The sequence below is a fragment of the Dasypus novemcinctus genome, chromosome 13, assembly GCF_030445035.2.
Source record: "Dasypus novemcinctus isolate mDasNov1 chromosome 13, mDasNov1.1.hap2, whole genome shotgun sequence".
NCBI classification, from domain to species: domain Eukaryota; kingdom Metazoa; phylum Chordata; class Mammalia; order Cingulata; family Dasypodidae; genus Dasypus; species Dasypus novemcinctus.
Genome location: NC_080685.1, coordinates 39,165,490 through 39,178,407, shown reverse-complemented (window position 1 = coordinate 39,178,407; position 12,918 = coordinate 39,165,490). Strand labels below are relative to the sequence as shown.

General features: G+C 35.8%; 1 protein-coding gene and 1 pseudogene across 6 annotated transcripts in view; both read right to left on the bottom strand.

The window, feature by feature from the left end:
* ATF6 (activating transcription factor 6) overlaps positions 1 to 12,918 on the bottom strand; it is a 276,008-nt gene that overhangs the window by 117,495 nt on the left and 145,595 nt on the right. For all 6 annotated transcript variants that reach the window (XR_011645463.1, XR_011645464.1, XM_058310014.2 and 3 more), the window contains 2 exons: positions 10,916 to 10,983; positions 8,219 to 8,333 (listed from right to left, as the gene is read on the bottom strand). Coding sequence is in view for 4 of the 6 variants with exons in the window: in XM_058310014.2 (XP_058165997.1) it covers positions 8,219 to 8,333; positions 10,916 to 10,983 (183 nt within the window). In the remaining 2 variants the exon portion in view is untranslated. The remainder of the gene's footprint in view (positions 1 to 8,218; positions 8,334 to 10,915; positions 10,984 to 12,918) is intronic.
* LOC111760883 (U1 spliceosomal RNA) lies at positions 157 to 284 on the bottom strand (annotated as a pseudogene).

The window sequence follows — 12,918 nt, the reverse complement described above, 5'->3', positions numbered from 1 at the left end:
TTAAATGACTCAGAGGAATTGGCTCACCACCCTGAGAATTTTGAAGACTTGATATTATTCATGAGTTATAATAAATTCTTTGTGTCCATGGCTATTCTATTTACAAGTCTAGGTATACAGATTATTTTTGTTTGTTTGTTTTTTGTTTGTTTGTTTGTTTTTATTGTTATTTTATTTACATTTGGGGAAATCACAGGGGTCAGCACATCCGGAGTGCAACAGATAAGCCTCGCCCTGGGAAAACCACCTTCGTGATCATGGTATCTCCCCTGCCAGGTAAGTATGGTATAGAGATTATTGAACAATCATTTTTCAAACATAAAACAAGTTTAGCGTTTACAACAGAAAAGTCTAAATAGAAAAAAAAATTTATGTTAGCTAGCAATCTCTTAGAGTGCCAAGGAGCAAATGACTGAATCCCTTAAAACCACATAACAATAACTCATATTTAACAAGAGGTTTATGATTAAAAGCATCTGATCTCAAGGATCTGATATGCCACATACAGAATCCATAATAAAATCCATTCACATAAAAACACTCTTCTCTAAGAGAAATTCTAGAGCACCAATGATTAAAATAGGATCTATTTTGGCTAAACTACTTCTCTTTTAAGACATAGCAAATTTATATATATATATGTATGTATGTATAATTTCCAACATGTTGGGAATTTCAGATATTGTTTAAAAAGAAACCAGAAACTGTTAAGGCCTATTTATTCTATTTCCTGGTTTGAAATCTGAAGTTATATTATAATCTTTCAGACCACCTGGTTATTCTTTAGTATATGGAAGTATAACCTAATAGAGTGCTTGATTTACAATCAGGCAATAAACAAACAGAACCTTTTTTTAATGGTTATGAAATAACTCCAATAAAACTGACCAGCAGGTTTGTCAAAGAAACATGGCTTGTGTTAGAGTGTTAGAGTAATTTTGCTATTTATGTATTTTGCAATAAATCCCAAAGAAGCACCAGAATGTAAAGAAAAATATCACTGCATTAGATAAAAATACCTCAATTATTGTCCTAGTTCTATTGCTTACTATTTTATGTCCTTGGACAAGCCACTTAACTTAGACAACCACTTAACTTCTTTGCCTCAGTTTTTCATCCATAATATAGAACCAAGAATACTTACTTTATTATATATAAGGAACTAATGAGAGATATATGTGAAAAAGGTTTGTAAACCATAAATGCTGTATACATTAAAGGTTCTAGTATTTGTATATACATGAGATGAAGCAGTAAATGGATATATAATGAGAATTTTATTGATGTAACCATGAAGTAAACCTAGGTTAAATAGATACTCAGACAACTCTGTTCTATTTTGCATAATATACTTTAGATATTATGGTGGCTTGGAGTTAGGTATCCCAGAAAAATATGTTCTCAAACTTAACCCATTCCTGTGGATGTGAATATCTACAAATACGATAAGGCTACTTCAGTTAAGATGTGACTCAAATGAATTAGAATGGATCTAAATCCTATTACTGAAGGGAAGGCCACACAGAGAGAGAAAAGCCTCAAGGAGCAGCCAGAAGCTGGAAGTCAATGGAAGCCAGCAGAGAAAGGAGAAGACAGGAGAGGCTGTCATGTGCATTGCCATGTGACAGAAAAGCCAAGGACCAAGGATCGTGGGCAGCCAGCCCCAGAATGCCAGTCTCTTGGGAGAAAGCATCCTCTTGTGATGTCTTGACTTTTCCTAGCCTCAAAATCATGAGTCAATAAATTTCTGTTGTTTAAAGCCACCTAATTGCATAGTATTTGAATTTAGCAGCCAGTAAACTAAAAGAGACTTGAATGAGAAAATGTATTTCAAAGTAAATTAAAAATTATAAAAAATTCTAAAAGAGGGGTTTTAAAAAACCCTTTTCTGAGGCAAAATTTATTTTTATTAAGTACATGTATCTTTCCCCACTCATTTACTCACATTTTTTTCTAGCTAGAAAAGAATTTAGCTTTTATTTAGAAAGGCCATGAAAGAAGAGATAAGGAAGTGGCCAAACACTAAGATCCATATGTATGCTCATGTGATGTCTAGAAACAAAAGTAGGAGCTATAGCCTTTTGAAGTAGAATGAATAAACTGATTTCCATTTTTTCCCCCTTCCCACGACTCACTTGCACTGGCACTGGCTCACCACGCAGGCACTCTTGCCATGTGGGCAGTCAGCTTGCGACGTGGGCACTGGCTTGCCATGCAGGCACTGGCTCACCACATAGGCACTGGCTCACTATGCAGGCACACTCTCTCCTCTTCACTCTCACCGGGAGGCCCCAGAGATCGAACCTGGGTCTTCCATATGGTAGGCAGAAGCCCCATCCCTTGAACCACATCCGCTTCCCAAAACTGATTTCCTTTGATTACTAGGGAAATTCTTCCAGCTTCTGATGAATTTATACAGAAACACACTAAAAAAGATCTAAGAAATAAGTAATGCCATTAAGAAAATACAAAATATCATGCCATTTTTCTAAGCATGGATTAATCTAGGTATTGGGTTAGGAAATATCATTGCTAGTCTGTGATGGTCATCTACAGGAATAAAGCTCCTCTTTTTGTGTGTGTGAACAAATAAGACCATAAGTCAACCTTTCTGCAATAATCTGAGCCTTTCCTACAGCTTCTCTTTTAAAAGTTTCTGGCTTATGCTACTTAAATGTGTACAGACACCAGATATCATCCCTTCTCAATAAAAAAAAGAAGTGAAGTCTAACAAATAGCCATCCCAAGATATTTCTGCCAAATATTAAAGAAGAGGATGCAAGTATCCTCAAAGCTCTCTCTTATGAACTAAAACACTGCTAAATATTTCACCCAGGTAGCTTCTGAAGCTCTAGAGATTTGATTCAGGGATAGAAAATAAAGCTGATGCATCTCTAGTTAATATAACCATAAATGTACAAAAAGAGGTTCTCTCTAAACTTTCTGCTGGAATTCAGTACTGTTTATATTATTTCTTCAATCAGTAAAATAGATTCAAATTCCTTTAAGCAAAACAGATGGAAAGCATCCTTTAAATAATTATGAAAAACAATAAAATTCCATCACTTGTGATTTCTCCTAGTAAACTATACCTAATATTATTCTATTCAAGAAACACTAAGTAGCTGGCGTTGTGCTGAGTATCAAGGGTGGTATTAAAAAGCATATGACATGTCTGCTTTCAGAAGGCCTACAACGTAGACAAGACTTTTAGATTAAAACGTTACTGGTTAATAAAAAAGAATTTTTTAAAAATCAGGCTATGTGGTGGAATAAGCAGATTATGATGCTCTATGGACCCACCACATAATTTTCTGAGAAGAGTGGCCCCAGGCTGTGTTTTCTGTATAAATTTGCTGGCTTACAAAGCCAAAACATGCATTTAATGAAACCAACTCCATTTCCCTGGTCACAGATGAATGGACCATGATCATAAGCCAACACTGCCATAGCAATTTTACTAATGGGATGGTGACTAATTAATCCCAATTAGATTCTCCTTCCGTTGGGGAGTGGGGGTGGGTTGATTGCACAATGTGTGAAAAGGACTACAGTGGAGCTACTGGAGCTGTTGTTGAATAAGGAATGACAATGAGCCACTATTCCAGTTCCCCATGAGGACTATTGTACATTCTAGGTGATGAAACACAAACACACAGGGACTATTTACCTGCTGAGCCAGTTTCCTGTGCTTCCTCAATTCCCATATCTTATAAGTCTCTATTATTTAAGGTTATCCAGGTAGGCCTTGTCCTTACAATCCCTGCCATATATGTGATACTGCTAGTATATTTTTTATAAGGAACCAATAAGGAATGAAATTCCCAAATATGGTACCATATCTAGAATACATACGGAACTCAGAGAGAGAGGGAGAGAGAAAAATCTCTGACACAGTAATACACCTCAGATTCTCCTGTTACATTATATATGTATTTGAAACAGATGAAAATATACTCTTAGAGGTCAACTTTTGATTTGAGGGACAGGTAGTAAACAGAAAATTTTAAAAATGAGAAGTTTCCCAGAAGTAGATATCCACCTCATTTGAAAAAGAAATCTCAAGCAAGAGCAGATAATATAGCAAACTAATATTCACAGCCAAATGAATCAAAGAAAATCAGTTCTTAATGGGAAACTGCCCTAGGAAATAAAAAATACTTTTCTCGAGATATAAATGAATGAAAGAGCAACATCTCTAAGGATTGTATTTCAACTTTTATTGGAGTTATAGATAAAGTAAATATAATTTTCTTACCTTTTTTCTCTGTGTTGTCTTTTCCCTCTCCTTGGAAACATTTTCTTATCTAACTTGACTTGAGCTTTCCTGAGTATTTGTTTCTGTCCCATGCTCTTGAATTCATTCTGTTATATTCTTTAATCCACCCATCCCTCCCTAAGTAGATCACATGAGAGCATAAAGGAAAAAAACCCATTAAACTCATTTTAAAATTAATATATCAATTATAACACACTTAAAGTTTTTTTCCCACCTCCCACCCTTCAAATAATACCAGAGGTCATGGAGAGGAGAAAAGGGCAAAATATGTACAGGAAAGGTTATGAATACCTGGAACTAAACAAGAGTAAATTAGGTTACTGTATAGGAGGTAAAAACTGTTAAAGGAAAGTCAAAAGGACAGAAAAAGACTGAACTTTTGTCGGGATGACTAGGTTCATACGCATTTTTTTTTTTGCTGACTTACAACAGGAACTCAATAGTTGTCTAAGATACAATCTGCTATGGAGAAAATAATTTCAGCACTTCAACTTTAATGAGATTTAGATTGCAGAAGTGCTGGGTATGAAGGCATTTAAGTTTGAAAGACAACTGGATAACTAATAATCATAACAGAAAACTTCCAAACAGTCAATGACTACACTTTTTTAGACATTAAATTATTTTGTTAAATAAATGTGCAACTACAAAATAAAACTATATTTTATTATATAACTTGAGTATTGGCTCTGGTATAAATGTCTAGCTTATGTTAGCAGAAACCCAGAGCTTCAGAATCTCTATTTCTGATTTTCAATGCAAATATACACTATCAATTACAATGATTTCTTTCTGTCAATGACATTACAATTCTAAGTTGGGTAGAAAATCCACATCCTTCACAAGAAATGATGCCACTTATCTTTTTATGAAACTGCTGGGAGAATATTTTATGTTGAAAGATGGAAGAGAGTAACAAGCATGAGGTAATTGATTACATCTACTTCATTTTCATTTTAACAGAGCCAAAAAAAAAAAAAAAACAATCCAGGCATTTAAGAACTTAAATTCCTATCCCTCAACAGAATTTATGGTCATCATCATAAAAACTAACTTCATTTTCTCTATTGTAAAATCAAAACAACAATAAAAACTCAAAAATGAATGTTGTCTATATTATCTCATTAAGTTCAGGTTTATCCTTACTTTTCCTTGATATAAAATACCAAGATGTGATAAATCAGTAATTAGGAAATGAAAAGTCCAAACAGATTGTGAGATTTAGTTCCTACCATTTTTCTAAACATAAGAAAGATTGTTGGGAAGCGGATATGGCTCAAGCGATTGAGCTCCCATCTACCGTATGCGATATCCAGGGTTCAATTCCTGGGGCCTCCTCGTGAAGGTGAGCTGGCCTGAGTGGAGAGCTGGCCCATGTGGAGTGGTGGCCCACACAGGAGTGCTCACCTGTGTGGCAAGCTGGCCCAAAAGGATAGCTGGTGCAGCAAGATGACACAACAAAAAGAGACACAGAGAAGAGACAGTAAGAGATACAGCAGACAAGGGAGTTGAGGTGGCAGTAAGAAATTGAGCACCTCTGTCCCATTCCAGAAGGCCCCAGTGTGGGAAACAAAGGCATGTTGTTTTCCATGGAAGCAAGTTACTTTCTGACCACTGGGTCATGCTGTCCCTAGAGATATACGTGCAGGTGGCTAATCTCTCTGGGAAAAATAACATTCCAGCAGAACCCAGACTCGATATCTCAAGTAACCTGGGCAACAAGATTAATGAGTATATTTGTTTCAATAATATAATAAAACATTATGAGTTTTAGTAACTATCTTATCCACTGTGCACTGTGTTATTTAGAATGAGGTAATGGGAATAGTTAGCTAGAATAGTTGCTGGTTCTCACAATTGCTTGGGGTTTATAAAGAAACCCCTGAAATTAATAAACTTGTCTGATGAGCTTGAGGCTTCAATGCTCGCAGATCCCCTGAACCCAATCTTTCTTTATCTTTCATTCCTGATACCCTCGGGTCCATCTTCTCCTACACCCCAGGATTGGTTCCCAGTGCTGCCTAAAGAGAATACAAGCAGACATAGAAGAATGCACAGCAAATGGACACAGAGAGCATACAACTGGGGGGTGGGGGAGGGTAAATAAATCTTTTTTAAAAAAGAGTGTTTTTTTCTAGAACATCAAAGGATTACGAAGGGGGGAAAATCAATAATTTTCTAACAGCACTTTTCACAGCAAACTAATGAGAAACAGCTTTTATAAATGCAAAAAAATGCAACCTATAAATAACACCATTCATCTTCCTTTGTAAAACTACACTCCCTTTAAAGCTAGGGTTTTTCTCTGTAATAAATATTTGTTCTCTTTCCTGGAAAAATATTACTAACCACGACTTCAATCCATGGCTTGACAATTACTACTTCCAACAAATGCTATGCTGTTTTGATCACATATGGAGAAATTATCCTGAATCTCAGAAAAACTATTCAGCTATTTAAGTGTTAACTTTTTTCAGTGGTAATTCCCATAACATATACTTCAACACATTCATTTTAATACACATCAAGTCTGTTCTTCATAGTGTTGGATCCCATTTTTAAAAGTTTACTTTTTTCCCACTTTAAACATAACTGTGTCAATTATAAAGCAAATAATTCTTATCAACTAATACACTTGCAGCCTTGCTGAAACTGTATTCTCAGCTGCCCCCTTGCTGCTGAAAATGAACTTTGAGGCTGTTGCACTGTGAAACTGTATTAATTATGTCTGAGACAATAAGGTGAGTGAGGTGAATTTTGTGAAAAGGCAGAAATAGTGAAATGCCATCACTAAATTACTCCAAACCTCTGCATATTTGGTTAATAACTGGAAATATCAGAAGCTTTTGATCTCCCTAGTCTTCAAGTGGCAGAGTTCTCTGGTCTTGAATTCCTGACCTGATAGATATTTATACCTTAGGAAAATAATTGAGTTAACTGAGAATTTCAGTGATAGTGAATAGTCACAAATAATCTGAGAATGAACTGTTTACTCCATTGTTAGTATATGCTTATTTCTAACTATACACCTCTTATATTCTTTTAAAAACAAAACAAAAAAAGGCTTAGGATATAAAGCACTGACTGAATCCTAACTCATTCATATGTTTAATATGCAATACTCTAACAGAGATATTTACCTGGTAACTCTAAGAAGAACATATTTTCATTTTATAGAAAAAGTAGAAAGAATGTAAACAGCTATGCATCTTTTCCATATAGTCTAAGCAATCCTAACATTCAAAAAATGCTTGTATAAACATTTACTTTTATATAAAATGACAGACTACCTAACATATTCTTCAGCAATATGAGTAAATGTCTGATAAAGAGGAGAAAAATAGGAAGAGAGAGTCTCAGGACAGTAGCTCCAAACATTTTGCAATTAATATATTAATAAGCCCATGATTCATTTGGAAAGTCTATTTCTCAATAACCAAATGGGAACAAGACCACAAAGCCTGAATAGGAAATTTGTAATTTTATACTTTTCTTTTGGTTATAAATAAACAGTATGGCTATAGGAATGACAAAATTAATCAGTTAAATCATGGACTACAGTTAGTAGTACAGTTATTAAAATGTGCTTTCATCAACTGTAACAAATGTACCACACCAATGCAAGGTGTTAATAATGAGAATCCTGTATTTCATACATGATTGTTCTATAAACCCACAACTTCTCTAATTTAAAAAACCAATTAGTTTATATTTTATAAATATAAAATAACAGCCTGACATCAATTCCATGTCCTTCTTCATAATGCTGAAAAACTCAGTGTCAAGAATATACTAAAGCACTTCAACTGTTCCAGTCACATAACATATTTTATATTTACTCCTATCTCACATCTCTTTATCTTCTACAGAATTGAGTCCAATGTCTTGTCACAGCAGATACTCAAAATTTTGCTTTCTTCTTTCAAAAAATGAACTCACCCTTCGAAACGACACAACATAAAATGTATCTCCCCTTCTGCGGATTGCTTCAAAGAAGTCTTGATAACTTCTGGGTGAAGCATAATATACTTGTAGTTCATTCCCAGAGTTCCTGCTAAAGTAAGAAAAAGACAAAGTATTCTTAAAGAATTTCATGTAACCTCAAAATACTCCCCATTTTAAAGTTATTAATGTCTGAATTGTAAGAATCTCTCTCAACCAAGATATTAGTAGCACTTTGGCACTATAACACTAAAAAAAAGAAACCCAAGATCAGGATATTTATAAGATACAATCCACTAAGACTAAAATTCTTATTTCTGAATTGAGACTTTAAATTGTACTTGACAGTCAAGTGTATTATGAAGCTAGTAAAAGTAATACAACTATTAGAAAAGAGAGATTTCTGCATGGATTTGCATGATTTAAAATTTTTTGGTAATCAAATGGGATTCTTGGAAAAAAATCAACCACTCTGAGCAAGCTCAGTTTCCTCATCAATAAAATGGAGATAACCATATAAACCTTGCAGGATTGATTTTGGGATCAGAGATGTGACATATGTAAACTGCCAAGCACAGGTCCCGTTATAGAGGAGTCATTCACCAACTGCACTGATATAAAGGTACCATATGTAGTGTCCTGATAAAATTAAAAACTAAAATTATAATACCTCAAAAACTCGTACCCCCAAAGATACACTCAAGTGATATTAATCTACTTCTTAGTATAATTTCCAGAATCTTTTAATGGTTAGCACAATAACCGACGTCCAGAACAATTAAAGCAATCCTTTGGAGTTTTCTTCAAAGAGAAAATGTGTATGTTTTAATCAAACTTGGGATTCATTTTTCCTAACTAAAGAGGGGGAAGAAATTTCCCTAAAAGGAAATGAGTCACATGTACTTCCTTTAAAATAATTTCATTTACTCACTAGGCTGTTTTTGCTTATAATATTTTGACTACAATTCATCAAAATATTTTTAACTAATGAAGAAATAATAATGCTGTCATAATCAAGTATCAAAAATGTGAACATATTTTTAAAATATACGTATAGTAATTAAATCAAATATTTAGAAAATTATTAGTTATTATAGATACTTAATATACTTAAATTACCCATTTCTATAGGATAATACAATAACTCAGCATTTTAAACATTCTTGATCACTGATATGGTGCTCACTGCCATTTAATAGAAATTCTCAGTTGATAGGATAATGAATCAGATTTCAGTGCCTGGAACTCTGTCTGGTACACAGGAGATAAATATTTCTTAAATTAATATTAGGGAAGCAAATTTGGCTCAAAAGATAGAGCATCCGCCTTCCACATGGTAGGTCCAGGGTTCAAACCCAGGGCCTCCTGACCCATCTGATGATCTGGTCCACAGGCAGTGCTGACGCGTGCAAGGAGTGCCCTGCCATGCAGGGGTATCCCCCGTGTACATGAGCCCCATGCACAAGAAGTGTGTCCCATAAGAGAGCTGCCCAGCACGAAAAAAGTGCAGCCTGCCCAAGAGTGGTACCCCTGCCCAGGAGAGGCACTGCACACACAGAGAGCTGATGCAGCAAGATGATGCAACAAAAAGAGACACAGATTCCTGGTGCTGCTGACAAGAATACAAGCGGACACAGAAGAACACACAGCAAATGGACACAGAGACCAGACAATTGGGGGGGGGGGTGAGAGGGGGCGAGGAAGGGGAAAGAAATAAATAAAAAAATAAATCTTAAAAAAATTAATATTAAATAAATAGTAAACTATAAACATGTAGGAAAGTTACAGATAGAAAATAAAACAAATTTCACTTAGGTGATCTGTTTTTCAGTAGGATCACATCAACATCATTACCAGTTTTTGAACTCTTAATATGTGCCAAGTACCATGCTAATATATTATCTAATTTAATCATTATATCAACAGTGCAGCCCATATTTATGGATGAGGAAACTTTAAGTTAACCTGTTCAAGTATGCACAGCAAGTAAGTGGCAGTTATGATTTGAACTATGACCAACACTAAAGCTTCTATTTTTACCATAACACTATATTGCCTACCTCATTATCTCCCCTTTTAGTGAGCTATGTCTTGGTTAACACATTTAAACCTCTCTAAGTACAGCATTCCTTTTGGAAACTTTCGAAACCTTTAGTATTGTATAGTAAAAAAAGGCATTTTAGGTCAAACAGCTAGGGTCTAAATCCAGGCTCGACCAATTCTTGGTTCTACGACCCTGAAACTTAAAACAAATAAATGACTTGCCCAGTTTCTCAATATATAAAATATGGATCATGCTTCAAGTTACTGCATGGATTTAAAGAGAAAATCATGTAAAATACTCAGCAGGATACCTAGAATATATCACACACTCAAAAAATAAATCCCCTGTCCCTACCCTTAGGAAATAGATGCAAATCAAGGACAGGGTAACTATGTGTATTTAAGATTCTCAGCAAAATTACGACTGAACAGCATTCTGACTTTGTATCTAAGGATTTGGGTAAGTTAATCTTTTAAAATTATCTGGCTTTCTCCAATTGCCCAGAATTATATATATCATGCTTACATATACATATATTCTGAAAGTCACAGATGAACATAAACTTAAGGTGGAAGAGAAGTGTGAATCAACCTTAATAAAATACTAGTTATTTTTAAATTTCTTAGCCAAGAGCTTCTACAATTTCTTACCTGATACTACTGGTTTCTGTGTACTGGACAGCCATCAGTTGAGAATTTGAGCCCTGTTCTAGAGCACCCTGGAAGGAAAAAAAAAAGTTTTATGCCATATAATGAAATTATATGAAGATTTTCCAGCACTGACAATCTACAGGTTATTACTAAATTTTCACTAAAATATTTATACATTTTTCCATGAATATTATGACATATTAAGTTCACAGGGAAGCAGACTTGGCCCAGGGGATAGGGCGTCTGTCTACCACATGGGAGGTCCGTGGTTCAAACTCCAGGCCTCCTCGACCCGTGTGGAGCTGGCCCGTGCGCAGTGCTGCTGCGTCAAGAAGTACTGTGCCACGTAGGGGTGTCCCCGCATAGGGGAGCCCCATACACAATGAGTGCGCCCCGTAAGGAGAGCTGTCCAGCGTGAAAGAAAGTGCAGCCTGCCCAGGGATGGCGCTGCACACATGGAGAGTTGACACAGCAAGATGACACAACAAAAAGAAACACAGATTCCTGTGTCTCTGACAACAACAGAATTGGACAAAAAGAAGAACACACAGCAAATGGAAACAGAGAACAGACAACTGGGGTGGGGTGGAAGGAGAGAGAAATAAATCTTTAAAAAAAAAAGATTAATAATTTACAAATATTAAAAAAAAAGTTCACATAACTAAACATCAACAGAAATTAGGACTCTTTTGGTTACATTCTGGGCTGAGAGATGTGTCTTACAGAGATTAAGACATTAAAGGCATTTCCCATAAAGTCTAAAGAAATAGGCCAAAAGCTTAAACACTGCAAGTTTTATGACCAAACTATACAAGTACTACCAGACATATAACAATTTATGTTGGTCTAAAAAAATTGTTACAGGTGAAAAGTTCATAAGAAGATAAAAGGTCCATAATGAAACTATATCTCAGAGTTTACTTAGTTATCACAAAGATCATCATATCTAAATACCCGTATGGACTAAGCTATCATTTAAGAGACCTTACTGATGACTCTTTTGACAAGAGAACAGTCTGATCTGAAACCATAAGTGGCCCATATATACTACATTGGAAACCTGTCTCCCACATAGCTTCTGCTTTTGCACTATGCCTCCTCATATTCCTTTTCAGCATTGTGAGCTGATATTCAAAAGAGTTGTGTAAGGGTATCAGAGTTCAAGAACATATTGCCAATTATTATCATGACATGAAGGAACTTCCCTTAACTATTGCCTTGGTCAAACAGTGGCTTAATTAGTTGTTTAATCATAACACTCCTACATTTGTTCATTAGGGTGCCCCCTGATCCATTGTTCAGCAATCGAACTTTTTTTAGAGCCACCTGCTATATGCACTGGGGCTACAATGTTGAATGACATTTGGCCTTTGCCCTCAAGAAGTTCAGTTTGACTGGGAAGACAGATATATGAAAATAATACAATGTGATAAAAGCTAAAAGAGAAGCATGTACAAAGAGTTAAGGGGAAAAAGGAGAGGGAACAATTTTGTTTGGTGGATAGACCCAATATGCAGGGATGAACATAGGGCTTCCAACTTTTGGCCTGTAAAAAGTCAAGTGTCTTACTCTATGAAAATCTAATGTAGGTCTTGTGAATAGTGGGTAGTCAATAAAAGTTTGTGAAACAGTAATGAAAACAATACCAAAAAAAGAAAAGAAAAAAAGGAAACAAATATACTTAAGTATTAAAATACCATACTTATTGAAATGGTTATCCAGGGGGGAAGGGGACTTGGCCCAGTGGTTAGGGCGTCTGTCTACCACATGGGAGGTCTGCGGTTCAAACCCAGGGCCTCCTTGACCCGTGTGGAGCTGGCCCACTCACAGCACTGATGCGCACAAGGAGTGCTGTGCCACACAGGGGTATCCCCGTGTAGGGAAGCCCCATGCGAAGGAGTGGGCCCCATAAGGAGAGCCACCCAGTGCGAAAGAAATTTCAGCCTCCCTGGGAATGGTGCCGCACACACAGAGACCTGATGCAGCAAGACGACAAAACAAAA